Source organism: Empidonax traillii, unplaced genomic scaffold (genome assembly GCF_003031625.1).
Source record: "Empidonax traillii isolate 1590-97213 ecotype Southwest subspecies unplaced genomic scaffold, ASM303162v1 scaffold15:size5535645, whole genome shotgun sequence".
Taxonomy (NCBI): Eukaryota; Metazoa; Chordata; class Aves; order Passeriformes; family Tyrannidae; genus Empidonax; species Empidonax traillii.
Genome location: NW_020955208.1, coordinates 714,955 through 729,562, shown reverse-complemented (window position 1 = coordinate 729,562; position 14,608 = coordinate 714,955). Strand labels below are relative to the sequence as shown.

The window sequence follows — 14,608 nt, the reverse complement described above, 5'->3', positions numbered from 1 at the left end:
GCCGGAGCAGCGGGACGTCGGGCGGGAGGCAGCCCCGGGCTGGCGAGGGGTGCTGGTATCGGGAGAGGCTCCGGGAGGATCTGCGGGGACCGAGTCCCTTTCCTAGGTGGGAGGAAAAGCGGGGTTCAAACACACACACACACGCCCACACACCTGCCGGGAGGGCTAGAGCAAGGGGAGCGGGAGGGCAGGTCGCTCGAGGAGTCACCGTCCCCCTCTGCTCTCCCCGCAGGCGCCGGGCTGGGGACCGTGTCCCTCTGGGGCAGCCTCCTGCTCGTTGCCGGCCTTGCCCTCGACCCAGCGTCGCCGATCTGCAACTGCTCAGAGCCCATGGACTTCCAAGCTTTCCGGGAGGCTCCACTCCCTGAGAGCTGCTGCCTCAACTTCACCAGCTCCAACATCACCCACCTGGACTGGGGTGCACTGGTGGGGGTGCGGGGGCTGCGGGAGCTCTACCTCTCACACTGTGGTATCACAGCTATCAGCAACGCACAGGGAGTCCCCCCTGCCTTGGAGATCTTGCACTTAAGTCACAACCTGCTGGAAAGTCTCCCTGGAAGCTTTCTGGAAAATGCCCCTAATTTGAGGGTTCTTTATCTGGACAGCAACCAGCTCCAGGAGCTACCCAGGTCCTTCCTGAAAGCATCATCCCAGGTCCAGGAGGTCTACCTGGGCTTCAATGCCCTGACCTTCCTTCCTTCCAGCCTCCTGAAGCCAACTCTGCTCCAGCTTCAGCTCTCCAACAACAGCTGGGACTGCAGCTGTGCTTTGTTCACCACCCTGGTGGGTTGGCCCAGCCTGGCTGCTGATGTTATCTGCCACACGCCGGAGCGGTACCACGGCGTGGACCTCCAGAGCATCCCCCAGGATGAGCTGTGCCGCTCCCACAGCCTCACTGCCCTCTTCATCTGCCTGCCCCCTCTCCTCATCCTCGCCAGCATCACTTGGTGCTTCTGCAGGCAGAAGAAAAGGACCAACTACAACTTTCAGAACAGGTCCCAGAGCCACCGGGCCACAGCAGAGAGGGGCAGTGTGCCAGTGTCTGCAGAGCCCCACCACTACAACCCCTACGAGCTGCCTGCTGCTCCCGCTGAGACTGAGAAAAAAGTGCTGCTGGGGAGACAGGTCCTGCTCCAGCCCTTTGCAGAACCGCTGGAGAGTGGGAGAGACCTCTATGAGGAGGTGGAGATTCAGGTGGGATCCCCCAGCAGTTCCCAGGTGTCAACCCACGAAGGGCAGCTGGGCACCTCGGCACCAAGGGCAGAGGAGCTGGGGGGCAGTGAGCCAGAGGTGGACACTGTCAGCGTGAGCGAAGTCCTGAAGGACTCTGCTGACCGGGAGAAGATCTACATGAGTCAGTCAACCAACTATTACAACCTGGTACCTGGCATCGAGCTGGAGGACTCAGACAACCTGGAGTATGAGACCATTGACCTGCACTGACACCAGGACTCAGGTTGTGTCTGGGACACACCAGCAAGATGGCAGGGGCTGGGCAGGAGTGAAAGCCAGCAGAGCAGGAGAGGCATGAACTGCCCTGCCATGGCTTACAGTGGCTGTCTGCAAAGCTGCATCCCCAAATACCCATCCCTTCCCCAGCGCTGCCATTGCACCCATCGCTTGCCATGTGCTGCAGCTGGGCAGGTGGTCTGAGGGTGCTTCAGGCCCTGGGGACCCTGCCGCAGGCTGGTGGTGTCTGGGGACATGTGGGTTATCAATGCCTGAGGAAGGACATGGAGAGGAGGTGGGGGCTGGTTTGGGGGAGCAGGTGACAATACTGTGTGTGCCAGACCCACTGACAAGAGCCTCCATCCTCTCTTGCTGAAGCCAGATGGCATCTGGCATGGAGCTTTTACTCCCCAGCCTACAGAGAACAGGGTCTAGGGACATGTCTGGGGACAAGGGCTGGCCCTGCCTGTGTGGTCTGCAGGGGCTGTCACATATGGATGGTGTGCCCTGGGCTTGGCAGGGGGAACCTGGGGTGGCCCTGCCTGCTGCCCACCCCACATCCCACCGTGGCATGGGGACTTAAAACAGCCAGTGCAGGTGTGCTGCTCTATGTACAAGTGTGTGCAGGGATTGTGCACAGGTGAGTGTGAGGGTGTTCGAGGTGCCCACACACACTGGGAGGCACCAGAGAGGGCCCCTTGCAACTTCCCCTGCCTGGTGTGCTGCCCAGCCCTTGTAGCATCCAGCCCTCCATAAAAAATAAATAATTTTAATCCTAGCAGTGTGGCTCTATCTCTGTGTCTGTGTGGTTTAGGGTGGTGGGAAGCCAACCATAGGGATGTGGGGAGGGCAGGGATGGTGGGCTTCCTGCGCCATCTCCCCTCCCATGCCTCAGGTAATGTTCCGTTGTGGGTCTCCCCCAGCATTTCAAGAGCTGCTTTGTCAGCCTGGTGGAGCAGAGCTGGGCACTGGCTGCAGACCAGAGAACCTCTGCCTTACACCGAGATTTACAGCCCAGCTAGGAAAGGTGTCAGCCTGCTATAAACGCCACAGTTCCTGAACAGGGCAGAGATTTGTGGAGTTCCTGGGAACGGGGCAAAGGTTGAGGGTGCTGCAAATCACCCCCCAGCACAGGTACCCCTGGCAAGTCTCACCCGTGGGTGCTCCAGCCCTTCCCTGTGGAGGGGTGCAGGCACCCACCCTCGAGCCCTGCTCCCTCTGCCCAGGGGGATATTCTCCAGGCTGGAAGCCCCAGCAGCAGCTCTGCCTGCTCTGGAGCTGTCTGGGCCTGGTGCCCAGGCAGGAAGGGAGGGAGCCGGGCAGGGCAGGACGCAGCACTCCGGCCGGCAAAGGAAGTGGCGTTTCCTGCGGAGCTCAGTGTGGCTTCCAACAGCCCATGGTGGGACAAGCCGTGGACCCTGGGGCAGAGCTCAATCTCAGCTCCAGCACAGACTGGGGATGACCATGGGCTGATTTCCCTGTATGTCTCTTGTCACTCATGGATGTTTCCCACCGTTTTATACCCTGCTGGAATTTTTCTTCTCCTTTTGTCCTCCTGGGAACTGGGAAAGTGTCCTGAAGCCAGCTTTTAATGTGCCTCCATCACCCCCTGCCAGGTACTACAGCCAGGGCATACCACTGTACCCCAGCTCACGCCGTCCCCAAGTTGCCCCAGGGACACAGAGGGACCAGGAGCTGCTCTGGGGCAGAGGCAGGACAGGCAGGGTCAGCAGTTGTCCCCAGGGGCTGCAGCCCAGCCCACAGCTTCAGACTTGGACTTGGGCAGCAATAGCCGCATTTTTCACTTGTGCTCCAGAAATAATCCCACCCTGGGTGCCCCCTCTGGCCATGTACCCCAGGGTCCCATTCCTAACGGTGCTGGGAGTGATGCAAAGCCCTGTCCTTCGCCCTCCTTCTCAAGAAGCTTAAATTCAGCTGCCTCGGCTGAAAAGGGTAGCAGCCCAAACTACCCCACTGGGTCTTGCCCAGCTCCAGTACCTGCAGTCCCCACCCAGATCTCTGTGACCAATGGCAGGGAGGTGTGACCAGCCCATTCTGGGTTAATTATGGGCAAGGAAGAGGCACTGGTGGGATGGTGGGGGTGCAGGCAGGGAGCAGGCAGTGGCTGCAGCAGGCATGGGAAGGGCAGGGCAATCCTGCTGACGGGCCACAGTGCTTGGCATGGGAGAGAGTCTGTGTCCCCAGGCCCCACAGCCTGGGTGGTGGCTGGAGCCCCCGTTGTCCTCAGTTTAGCCAGCAACCAGTGATAAGGACCCTTCCACCAAGGTGCAGGGCTGAGCCACGAGGACTATTTCCTACACACTGAAAGTCACCAACTCTCACTTTGGAGGTTTCTCCAAGCTGCTCTTCCCTTGGAAAAGCAGCATCTACAAGCTGCTGTACAAGTTTCTTGCCTGCTGTACAAGCTTATTGTCTCAGTGAGACAGTAGGGACATTACATTTATCCAAAAAGTGGGTAAATTTGGATTTTGCCAAAGGGTCCACGCATTCTTCTGGGGCACAGCCCAAGGACCAACACCACTGATGGTTGTGAGGTATTGGACCAAGTGACACAGCCAGGAAAAAAATCCAGGAATGTGTTTTCAGCCCTTGTAGGATTATTGCACTCAGATTTGTGCTTTCCCCCCTAAGAATATTAGTTAAAAAGTTCCCTTTCCTGAAAGCCCCTCTTCCTTTAGAGCTTTTGAATCCTCCCAATAAACAAGCCCTGCTCTTCCTCCGCTGCCTTCCAGGCAACTGCTGGACGTGTTAAAGTGCAACATCATTTTCTGAGCTGGACCATGCCCTGTGAAAATACCTCAAAGTTAATGCTGCATGGAGCTGAGAGAGCCACTCAACAGCAAGGAGCAGGACACAGGACAAGTGACCTCACATAGGTGCTGCCAGCTGCTCATCCTATGAAAGCAGTTTTTTAAAATTCAGACCCTGCACCTATCTGTAGAAGCGGGTAAGGTCCTTAGCCCAGGCTAAGCCCAGGTCTAGCCAGGCTAAAGCTGTGCTTAGCCCCTGCCCATCCCTTCCCGGCTCAGCACATGGCAGGTTTGCCCCCTTCCAGGCAGGTCAATCCCTGTGCCATCCACAGGGCTGTGCCAAGGCCGGACCAGGAGCTATGCATCCCACAGCCAAGCCACATGAGGTCCCACAGCCTGTGCCACCTTGGGAGCCAGCTGCCACCATCCTGTTTCCATGCCACACCTCCAGCGGGCCCCGAGTGCCGCTTTTGTTCCCATGGGCGGTTGCCCTTGGCAGCTGTTTCTCACGGCAGTAACTTCGTAAGCAGTGTGTGCATTGATGAGCCATAATCCTACTCATCAGGGGACAGGATTAAAGCTCCTGCTCTGACACCAAGCTGGCATTTGATCCGTGGGCCTCAGTTTCTCCATCCGTACAAAGTCCCCCAGAAACACCCTGAATCCTGTTTGCGGAGGAGAGAGAAGAAACACGCTCAGAGGAAGCAGCCATGACGCATCCCTGCCAAGCGCCCTTATCGCCTCCGCTCCACCTCTCTGGAAAGCAGGCGTTGCTGGAGAGCAGGGAAAGTTTATGCTGCATTACTATGGAGAAGGAATGTGCTTGTACAAACATCCCGCCCTGCCCAGGTCCCACCGCCAGGGACTCCTGAAGCGCGGCCAGTGGCACCCAGCTGGGCACGGCTCTGCTCGCAGCGCCCACGAGCACAAACACAACCTGCGAGGCGGTGCCAACGTACACCCGACATCACAACGTGCTGCTGTGGCCACGGGAACAGGTGCAGCTCCCCAGTGTGCTGGTGTGTCCCTAGATCTGGCACAGACTCACCCTCAGCTCCCTGACAGGGCAGGATGAACCCACGCTGCCCAGGTCGCCTGAGCCCGCTAGCACCTCCTGCTGTCACACGCGGCAGCCGGGGCACAGCATCACAGCAAAAAACTTCAAAAAAAACCCCAAACCCAAGCTATTTTCGGGACAGTTGCATTTTAAGGCACTAGAGACTTGGGTCTGACACCACGGCTGTGCTTGGGGCAGGGTGATCATGGGCCACCTCCTTCTGTTCAGAGCTGAAAATCACGAGGCAGGGGCTGCAGGCAGCCTGACTCACACAGGTGATCCTGTGGATAACCGAGGCTTTTGTAAAGATACAGAAATGGGGTGGAGAGTGTGATGCCTCCACCCGGCAGGCACAAGGTGTGTGAGCCCGACCTTCCCCAAGGCACCAGACCAGCCCTCAGATGGGCTCCTGACTTCACCCCAGTACCTGCACAATGCACTGCCCAACTGCTTGCAGAGCTCCACTGCGCTGGCTTTCCCGAGGGACAGCAGCCCCAAGGAACTGACATCACCTGCCCAGAACATCCAGAAAAGCTTTTGTTCACCACAGCTATCCAATTCCACCCCAAGCGACAGGGCAGAACGCTGGAGTTTGTATCCAGCTTTCGAAAGGGACAGACCACGATGCGAGCCTGGCCCTTCTGCTAGAAGGAATTGATCTTGCACTGGAATGAGACCAAGAAGGCCAAGGAAAGGCCAGCTGGTCACTGAGCAGTGCAGCCAAGTTTAGTTAAAAGATACTGGACCTGCAGGCAACTGTACAACCAGGCAGGAAACACCACGCAACAGCAAAAGAGACTGCTGGCCTGAACCAGGGCGTGGGGGCACATCCCATGGAGAAAGTAGAGGAAGGAGTTGGAGCTCCCAGGAAGCCAGAACTCGTAATGGGGGTTGGACACTCACACCTTCCTCCTGCCTGTTGGTTTCCAGTACTGGACATCTCCATCTCAGCCAAGTCTGAAAACTCTTTTCCACACTCACCTGGTCCTGTAAGTCACTGTCCCAGAACCAGGGAGATGTTTTAATTGAGAGCACGCAGGGTCAAGCTTTGCCTGAAAACACTGAAGTACTCAGAGATTACTAGAGATCCATCTTCTTCCACATTTTACCGGTGGGCAGAGCTACACAAGCCCTCTCCATTCTGCACACACAAATGAGCACACAACCTGTTACTGGGGTAAACTCTTGGCTTTATTCATTCTCTCAGCACAGTTGGACTGTGAATAAACAGTTTTTATTCATTTGCCTTTTCTGGCCTTGATCTTCCTCAGGTAGAACTCCAATTCCTTGCCTTCCAACACGTAGCCATCGGCTCGGCCACACTGTCCAGGTCTGGAGGCGATGCAGGCTGCAAGGAGAAGTCATGCAGATGAAGTTTAGCAATTCACCCCCCAGCGCACACAGCGATGAACAGGCACTGGCACACAGCCTCTCTGCAGCAGCACGCACGAGCAACTCATCAGTAACCCAGTCACCAGGTTACGTGCTGGCTTTGCCCCTCTGCTGAGGTACCGCACTCTGGAACCTGCCCAGCTGCAGATACCCCCAGTGAAGTCCTCCTCAGATCTCCAAACTGTCATCGCTCAGGTTCAGCAGCAGAACTGGACAAAGGTTTCATCACCAGAAGACTTCAGAACACTCAAGTGTTATTTGCCAGAGCTTTAAACATCAAAGCTGTCAGATGCCTGTAGGGCATTTTCCTGACAGACACTTGCTTATTTTGCAAGTCTTGACCCCATTTTTTTCTCAAAGGCCAACCAGGAATAATCAACTTCAGGAGCCTGGCTGATACATGTAGTAATTCAAGGTGCAGAAGCAGATTTCCCCCCCTCTGCCACAAGTGAGGTATCTCCAGAGAAGACAAAAGAACATTTAAGACCCAGAAGACACTCCTGCAGACAATGGAGAACACTCCACTGCACTGAGCTTTATCAGAACTTTAAATGATCCCAAAACAAGATTAAGATTTGCTCTGCCACCCTGTTTGTGCCCTGACTCCCATACCCCCACCCACATTAATGCTGCCAGGGACTCACCAAGTAGCTTCCCTTGCTGGAACTGCTCCTCAAGAATATTTGCTATCTTGGCATGCTTCTTCCGCTCATCATATTTTTTCTGGATCTTCTTTGAACGCTTCTTGTTCAGTATTTCCTCCTCTTCAGGAGTCTAAAAACGAGACCGTAAGCAGAACAAGGAGTTAAACAAATGGCCACCTTCCACACTAGCACAGGTGCCTCCCACTGACATGAAGGAGACCCTTGTATTCTCAGCACTGTACTGTTTCCCAAGTCATACCTGGCTGAGGTACAAATAGTTTAAACTCACAGAACCAGGTGCTGTGTTTCACTTTTGAGACCAAGAAAGGCAGTGCTGCTAACCAGAGTCACCGATGACAACAGAGCACAGTGCCCTAGGGAAGGCTGCTCTCAGGCAAATGAAGCTGGCAAAGGCTTCCTTGATCAATTAATTTTCCTCCAAAAAACCCTCCCTCTGCAGACATAATGAGAGCACTTGGGTGTGGCGCAAGTGCACACAGACGGGTTACAAGCTCTTTCCCTGCTCCTGCACTACACAGCACTCAAATGAGAAGTGCTTTGTTTTTAATGCAAGGAGACAACCTAAACCTGAACGCTACACATGGTGGCCTAAGTACCTTCCAGCAGTCTGGGGTTTGGACCTTCAACAAATTTATGGCTCTGGATTTTTTTCCTGTTCCCGTTTCTCCTGTTTCAAGGCATTTAAAAACACACTGAAGTTCAGTTAGTAATCCACAAGCTCCTCCCCAAAGCAATCGCTCTCCACCACAAGAACCCGACCTGCAAAGTCTTCCTCAGCATCATAAAATGTCATCGCAGTCCCTTCAGTAGCAGAACTGGACAAGAGTATCATCATTAGAAGACAAAGAGATCAACAGGCAGGTCCTTGTGCACAAAGGGGTGCAAATGCCTCAGAGGGAGCTCCACTGACAGAGCCACACTTATCCTGGGGAACCCTGGGGAGCACAGCCTGGATAATCAACACCATCACTGCCGGGTACCCAACCCCACTCTGGCAGCACTGTCCGTTCAGGATGGAGAAATGCCTCTGGAAAGGCGGACTCTGCTCTGCAGGGAAGTCAGGACGGCGGTCCCAGACGTACCAGTTTGGCGCCCTTCTTGCGTCCCAGGGGCAGAGCATAGTGGGCCTCGTACCACTGCCGGTACGGGGTGCTGTCGACGAGCACGATGCAGTTCTTCACCAGGGTCTTTGTCCGCACCAGCTCGTTGTTGGAAGCGTTGTACACGACGTCGATGATTCGGGTTTTGCGAGTGCAGCCTTTCAAAAGAGCGAGCATGAATTCAGACCTTACAGGGATCAGACAACGGAGAGCACGGCCCACAGCATCTCACACCTCGCATCTATCAGCCCATCCACTGCCCCCCAGCCTGCCTGGCACCGAATTAAAAACCGCGATTGGAGGCAGCGCTGGAGCTCATCTCAAATACATCTGAGCAATGCCAAAAAATAAATTTGCAGACAGCAAGACGCCTCAGAACCATTTAGCTTTCAGTAACCACGCTCATCAATAAGCAAAGGTTGCATTCATGAAAAACCACTCATACTTAGGCTTTTTGCCCCTCTGTAGTCCCCCCACCCTGTTAAAAGGTAACACAAGCATGCCACTCAGTGTAACTATGACACTCCCATCACTGTGAACTTAGCAGACATCCAAGTCCCCTAAGGCCACATAAGGTCAAAGTTATCATCACTATGCATGCTGCTCCAGAGCCAGCACTCTTCAGCCCCAGCCCACAAATCCATGCTCGCACCACCAGCCCTCTGCTCCGCAGGAGTTCGGAAGACCAGCACAGCTCTCCCTTCCACACACCAGGTTCAGGATGTACGTACATTCCGACCCCCAGGAGAAGTTGCCAACGTCCAACCGAAGGGCTCGGTACTTCTTATTCCCACCACGAACTCTCACTGTGTGGATCCGGCGCGGGCCAATCTGCAGCCAGGAACAAACAGCAGGGTGCCATTGGTGCTGGAACACTGCACGGCTCACGCAGGGGCCCAGAACGTTCCCAATACCCAAGGCAATGTGGTCAGTGTAACTATGACAAGCCCCAGCATCGGCAGACACAGAAAAACGACCAGAACGGTCTGATGCGTCTGCCTAAGGCGAAAGTTTCATCACTCCAATTGCCTCTCGTTGCAAAAACCTCTCTCTGCCTTCCATCTGCGCAGGGGAAAGTGCCACCTTTCTGATGCAGCAGTACCAGAAACTCAACCCTTCACAAAACAGGACGTATTTAAACTTTTAACAGGACACGACCAGCAATCTGAGCTTGAAAACAAAAACACCCTCCCCACACCACTCACCTTAGTGTTGGCTGGAGGTCGCCCCAGCTCATACTTCCTCTTCTTGTGGTAGGGCTTCCTCTTGCCCCCGGTCTTGCGGCGCTTATGCCAGTTGTCCCTGGAGATACCTGGATGAGAGCAGCGTGGTCAGAGGGTGGCAGGAGCTCACCTGGCTGCAGCAGGGCACACTCCTCAGTTCTGAGTCCTCAGTTCTCCAAGGTTGTATCCGCACAGCGCACTCGGCCTTATGCAGCAGTTAGAGAAGCTTCATCATTGATACTCAGACCTGCCTCGCGCATATCCCTCCCAGAAAAGATGCACAAAGCAGACAAGACTCCCTTCTTTGTGTCCTCTTTGGGAAGCATCGCCCAACTTACCTCATGTGCTGGGGACTCCAAGGGAATTGCCCGATCCCGAGCTGCAGGCACACTACAGCAGTCGCACTGCAGCAGTCACCCCGCGCTACCAGCGGGGTGTGGCAGGTCCGCTATGGGAAGGGACCCCCACGCTACCTGTTGGCTGTGCCCCTGTGAGAGACACCCCAAACCAACTCGATCTGCTGGGTCCCCAGCAAGGACCATCTCTGCGGTGCACGGCACCTCACGCAGGTCGCAAGGCCCCGCCACCCAGCCCGGTGTTCCACAAGGCCACCCGCGCCCCTCCCGATGGAAGGCCGTCCTGCCTCATCCGCGGGGCGCCCCGCAGCAAGCACCGGGAGCGAGCCCCGCGCTCGGGCTTCGCAGGGAACGGCGCGGCGGGCCCGCTCCAACCCCCCCCTCCTTCTCCACCCGCCGCCATGTTGGGCCCGGCCACCCTCCCGCTGCCCGCGGCTCGGCGCCGCCGCGGCCGCCGCCGATGGCGGGCGGGGCGGGCGGGCGGCGGCCCGCGCAGCTCCCCGGCGGGGCCCGGCGGGCGGCGGCGGCGGCGCGGAGGGCGGATGGCGGCGGATGGCGCCGGGCCGGGGCCCGCGGCACTCACCCATCCTGCGGCACCGGCGCAAAGAGGCGGGGTCAGCGCTCGCGGGGCGGCTTGGCGGCGCGAGCTCTCGCGAGGCGTGACGTCACCGCGCCGTTGCCTGGCAACGCGGCGGCGCCGCGGCGGGGGATGGCGGCGAGGGCTGTGCCGGTCGCGGGCCCGTCCGTGCTGCCCCCCCGCCCCGGTCACCGCTCCAGCGCCGCCGGGCGGGCCCTGGCGCACCGGGACTGCGGGCGGGGGGGGGATCCTCATTAGCCTATGGTTCATTAGCATTCCTGTTCATTTGCGTGCACCGTGGGCCGGCAGTGCCGCGCCATCCTCATTAGCATATGGCTCATTGGCATTCGTGTTAATTTCCGCACCCAGGGTGCTCCGCGCGCGGCGCGGCGGCCCCGGTACCGCTTTCCGCCGCCGATCCCCGGGATCGCCGCCCCCGAGCGCGGCGTTGGAACCGTGTGTGGGGCCAGCGAAACGGGCCAGGGCGGCCGGGGGGGTCGAGCTTCAGGGCCGCGAGGGTCGCCATTAGCTATAGAGGGACAATTGTGAGTCGGTATGTGCAGGGTAGTAATGGGAGATATACTCTGGTTTCTCTTCAGATCGTATAAATCTTTCGCCTTTTACTAAAGATTTCCGTGGAGAGGAACAAGTACGAGTGCTTTTGAATTTTTTGAGGCTCCACTTCGGTGGAGCTACCCCTATTCTGGTAAAAAATAGAGAAAAGAATATCTATGCTGGTGCGTCTAAAATTCAGAAATGAAGTGGAGCAGTGACTTCTGCCTAGATCGATGTTAACTCCCACAATACTCTTGAGAGATATAAAGGATGAGTTGAGGGACATGGCAGGATAGATATATAGCCCAGAACCTGAGGTCATGAGGTTTGATGCCAAAATTGGAAGAGAAAACTGTCCAATTAAAATCAGAGTAGATAAGGTAGAGAGCAGTGCTTTAATGAAAGCTCTCAGGTACACGGAGCGCACAGGCACCCATACAGAATTCTCACTCTTTCATCTCTTTGACTAATTGCCATATCTAGTGGGCACATCCAACCCAAAAACTATTTTGCCCCTGGTACCACCCTCAGAACTGCCCCGACTGAGCCCCCTCCAAGGGTTGCGGGCCCTCTATCTTGTTTTGACTAAAAATATATATCATTATCCTGATCCACGTGCATGTCCCAAACTGGATGTCCTTGCTAAAAGATCTTTCCTTGGAAAAACTGCTAAACAGTAATTCATTGGAATGTTGCACAAACCATGAGGAAAGGCTTTCGTAGCTGTCTAAAGTGTCTAAGGTGAAAGAAAACTATACAGCTCTATTAAAATCCACAAAATGCCTAAAAATCTTTCGGCATCAGTTTCACGTCGAGGCTCGGGTTGGCAACAAGCGCTGTCCCTCAGGGCTTTGTCTTGGGTCCAGGGCCCTTTAATATCTTTATCAGTGACACAGTGGGATCAGGTGCACCCCCAGCCAGTTTGCAGGGGGAGGATTGTGAAGGACAGGGTGTCATCCAGGGGGACCTGGGCAAACTTGGGCCCGCGAGAACCTCGCGAAGTTCAACAAGCCCAAGTGCAAGATGCTGCCTCTGGGTCGGGGCAGTCCCAGAGAGGAGAAGAACTGGAGAAAGACGGGAGAGCTCCTTGAGAGCAGCCCTGCAGAGAAGGGCTTGGGGGTTCCTGTGGCTGGAAAGCTGGACGTGAGCCAAGCATGCAGCCCAGAAAGCCAACTGTATCCTGGGCAGCAGGTCGAGGGAGGGGATTCTGCCCCTCTGTTCGGCTTTGGTGAGACCCCACCTGCAGTGCTGCATCCAGCTCTGGGGTCCTCAGCACAGGAAAGACATGGACCTGTTGGGGCAAGCTCAGAGGAGGCCACGAAGATGCTCAGAAGGCTGCAGTCCCTCTCCTGGGAAGACAGGCTGAGAGAGCTGGGGTTGTTGGGCCTGGAAAAGAAAAGGCTCCAGGGAGACATTATTGAGGCCTTCCAGTACTCAAAGGGGGCTTATAAAAAAGACAGAGAACGGCTTTCTATGAAGGTATGTAGTGATAGGACAAGAGGAAATAGTTTTAAAGTGACAGAGGGTAGATTTAGATTAGATATTAGGAAGAAACTCTTCCCTGTGAGAGTGGCGAGGCCCTGGCACAGGTTGCCAAGGGAAGCTGTGGCTGCACCATCCCTGGAAGTGTTCCAGGCCAGGTTGGATGGGGTTTTGAGCAGCCATAGCAGAAGGTGCCCCTGCCCACGGCACAGGGATGGGAATGACGTGATCTCTCAGGTCCCTTCCAACCCAAAAAAATCCTACAATTCTGTTTGAACACGAGTCCTTGAGCACAAGTCCTATGAGGAGAGGCTGAGGGAGCTGGGGTTATTTAGCTTGGAAAAGAGGAGGCTCAGGGGATACCTCATCCCTCTCTACAACTACCTGAAAGGAGGTTGTAGCCAGGTGGGGGTCGGTCTCTTCTCCCAGGCAACTATCAGCAAGACAAGAGGGCATGGTCTTAAGCTCTGCCAGGGGAGGTTTAGGTTAGATATCAGGAAGAAATTCTTTACAGAGAGGGTAATCAGGCATTGGAACGGGCTGCCCAGGGAAGTGGTGGATTCTCCGTCCCTGGAAGTTTTTGAGATGAGACTGGATGTGGCACCGAGTGCCACGGTCTGGTAACCGCGGTGGTAGTGGATCAAGGTAGTGGATCAAGGGTGGACTTGATGACCTCAGAGGTCTTTTCCAACCCTGCTGATGCGAACCGTCACCAGCCCCGGGGGGGGAGGAGGCCGATCCCGCCCCGCCCCGCCCCGTTACCGGTGATTTGCATACCCAGCGTGCCCCGCGGCCCCGCCGGTGTCCGGCGCTGCTGCCGCTGCCCCGCCCGGGCTGTCGGGGCCGCCCGGTGGGTGCAACCCGAGGGGCCGGGCCGGGCCGGGCCGCGGGGCCGGGAGCGCCGGGCGAGCCCGGGTCACCCTGAGGTGCGGGGCATGGGGCAGGCGGGGGCAGGGTCGGGGAGAGAAGGAGGGCTATACTCTGGTTTCTCTTCAGATCGTATAAATCTTTCGCCTTTTACTAAAGATTTCCGTGGAGAGGAACAAGCACGAGTGTCGAATAATTTTTTGAGGCTCTATTTCGGTGGAGCTATCCCTACATTGGTGAAAAATAGAATTCAAATGTATTCCCGCGAGCTAGAAATTTGCAGTGTATAAACACATCAGATCTGACGAAATGAAGGCTGTTCCTTCCCTGCTAAAGAGAGAGATGCTCGCTGATCTGTCTGTCATATTGAGTCACTGCCGTTTATCACTGTTTTGAGACAGGGTGACTATTTCTCGGGACGCTACCCCAAAACACGCCCTAGAGACTGGGGGGGAACTGTCCACAAACCTGCCCCAGGATCTGGAGAGACGCTGTCCAACCCAACAAACACCCTGCTACAGTCGCGACCCATCCTGACTGGATGCGGGGGGGGGGACTGCGAGGAGATGGGCCGAGGGCTAAAGGAACGTTCTGCGCCAATAATTTGGAAGCTTTCCCCCTGACCAAACACAGACCTCCCTTAGTAAGATAGCAGGGCGCTGGAGTCCCAAAGGGGGCCAACTCAGCACAACGTGAGCACCTCGGGACTACATCTCCCAGCAGACCCCGCGCCCAGCTCCGCTGGGCGCGGGGCCTGCTGGGAGATGTAGTCCCGAGCAGGCTCCCGGCAGGCTCCGCGGCGCGCGGGGTTTAAACCGGCGGCGGTTACCGGGCGGGTGTTTCGCTGCTGGGGCGGGACGCGGGCCCTGTCCCGGAGCCGCTGCCATGGACTCCCGCCTGTGCCGCAATGTCTACCCGGGCCTCGTCGTTAACATCCAGCGGAGCAACGGTGAGGGGCTGGGAGAGGGGGGGGAGTCTGCGAGGGCCTCCGCCCGCCGCGGGGCTCCGTGGGGGCGGCCGGGCCTGGGGCTCAAGGCCGGGCCTTTTCCAGGTTTGGTCCACAAGGCGACGGTGAGCGCGGTGAACGTGGAGCAGTGCTCCGTGGTGGTGGAGT

The 14,608-nt window shown here is 56.6% G+C and overlaps 2 protein-coding genes and 7 non-coding genes across 9 annotated transcripts; 3 read left to right on the top strand and 6 right to left on the bottom strand.

The window, feature by feature from the left end:
- The first annotated feature begins 66 nt into the window (after positions 1 to 66).
- LOC114061911 (SLIT and NTRK-like protein 3) lies at positions 67 to 2,189 on the top strand. Its single transcript, XM_027892828.1, has one exon. It carries the CDS (start codon positions 331 to 333, stop codon positions 1,441 to 1,443), a length of 1,113 nt encoding a protein of 370 aa, XP_027748629.1. The 5' UTR covers positions 67 to 330; the 3' UTR covers positions 1,444 to 2,189.
- Positions 2,190 to 5,867: 3,678 nt separating this feature from the next.
- On the bottom strand, positions 5,868 to 5,997 carry LOC114063005. The gene has a single exon (XR_003572485.1). It is a non-coding gene; the product is annotated as a small nucleolar RNA SNORA35 (small nucleolar RNA).
- Positions 5,998 to 6,446: 449 nt separating this feature from the next.
- RPS8 (ribosomal protein S8) lies at positions 6,447 to 10,712 on the bottom strand. Its single transcript, XM_027892842.1, has 6 exons — positions 10,597 to 10,712; positions 9,640 to 9,746; positions 9,166 to 9,265; positions 8,417 to 8,592; positions 7,314 to 7,443; positions 6,447 to 6,625 (listed from the first exon to the last, which is right to left on the bottom strand). The coding sequence occupies exons 1-6, from the start codon at positions 10,598 to 10,600 to the stop codon at positions 6,516 to 6,518; spliced, it is 627 nt and encodes a 208-aa protein (XP_027748643.1). The 5' UTR covers positions 10,601 to 10,712; the 3' UTR covers positions 6,447 to 6,515.
- On the bottom strand, positions 6,833 to 6,904 carry LOC114062988. Its single transcript, XR_003572480.1, has one exon. It is a non-coding gene; the product is annotated as a small nucleolar RNA SNORD38 (small nucleolar RNA).
- Positions 8,103 to 8,175, bottom strand: LOC114062992. Its single transcript, XR_003572481.1, has one exon. It is a non-coding gene; the product is annotated as a small nucleolar RNA SNORD38 (small nucleolar RNA).
- LOC114062999 lies at positions 9,357 to 9,461 on the bottom strand. Its single transcript, XR_003572484.1, has one exon. It is a non-coding gene; the product is annotated as a small nucleolar RNA SNORD46 (small nucleolar RNA).
- On the bottom strand, positions 9,818 to 9,901 carry LOC114063029. The gene has a single exon (XR_003572490.1). It is a non-coding gene; the product is annotated as a small nucleolar RNA SNORD55/SNORD39 (small nucleolar RNA).
- A 457-nt stretch (positions 10,713 to 11,169) lies between the features above and the next one.
- Positions 11,170 to 11,284, top strand: LOC114062980. Its single transcript, XR_003572479.1, has one exon. It is a non-coding gene; the product is annotated as a U5 spliceosomal RNA (small nuclear RNA).
- A 2,319-nt stretch (positions 11,285 to 13,603) lies between these two features.
- Positions 13,604 to 13,718, top strand: LOC114063023. Its single transcript, XR_003572488.1, has one exon. It is a non-coding gene; the product is annotated as a U5 spliceosomal RNA (small nuclear RNA).
- Positions 13,719 to 14,608: the final 890 nt, after the last annotated feature.

What these genes read in the sequence shown, in the direction of transcription:
- LOC114061911 (XM_027892828.1), top strand. Translation starts at nt 331, where the DNA reads ATGGACTTCCAAGCTTTCCGGGAGGCTCCACTCCCTGAGAGCTGCTGC.
- RPS8 (XM_027892842.1), bottom strand. An exon ending in GACCTCCAGCCAACACTAAG is followed by an intron (nt 9,266 to 9,639) that starts GTGAGTGGTGTG and finishes TCCTGGCTGCAG; the next exon opens with ATTGGCCCGCGCCGGATCCA. An exon ending in CCAGCAAGGGAAGCTACTTG is followed by an intron (nt 6,626 to 7,313) that starts GTGAGTCCCTGG and finishes TTCTCCTTGCAG; the next exon opens with CCTGCATCGCCTCCAGACCT.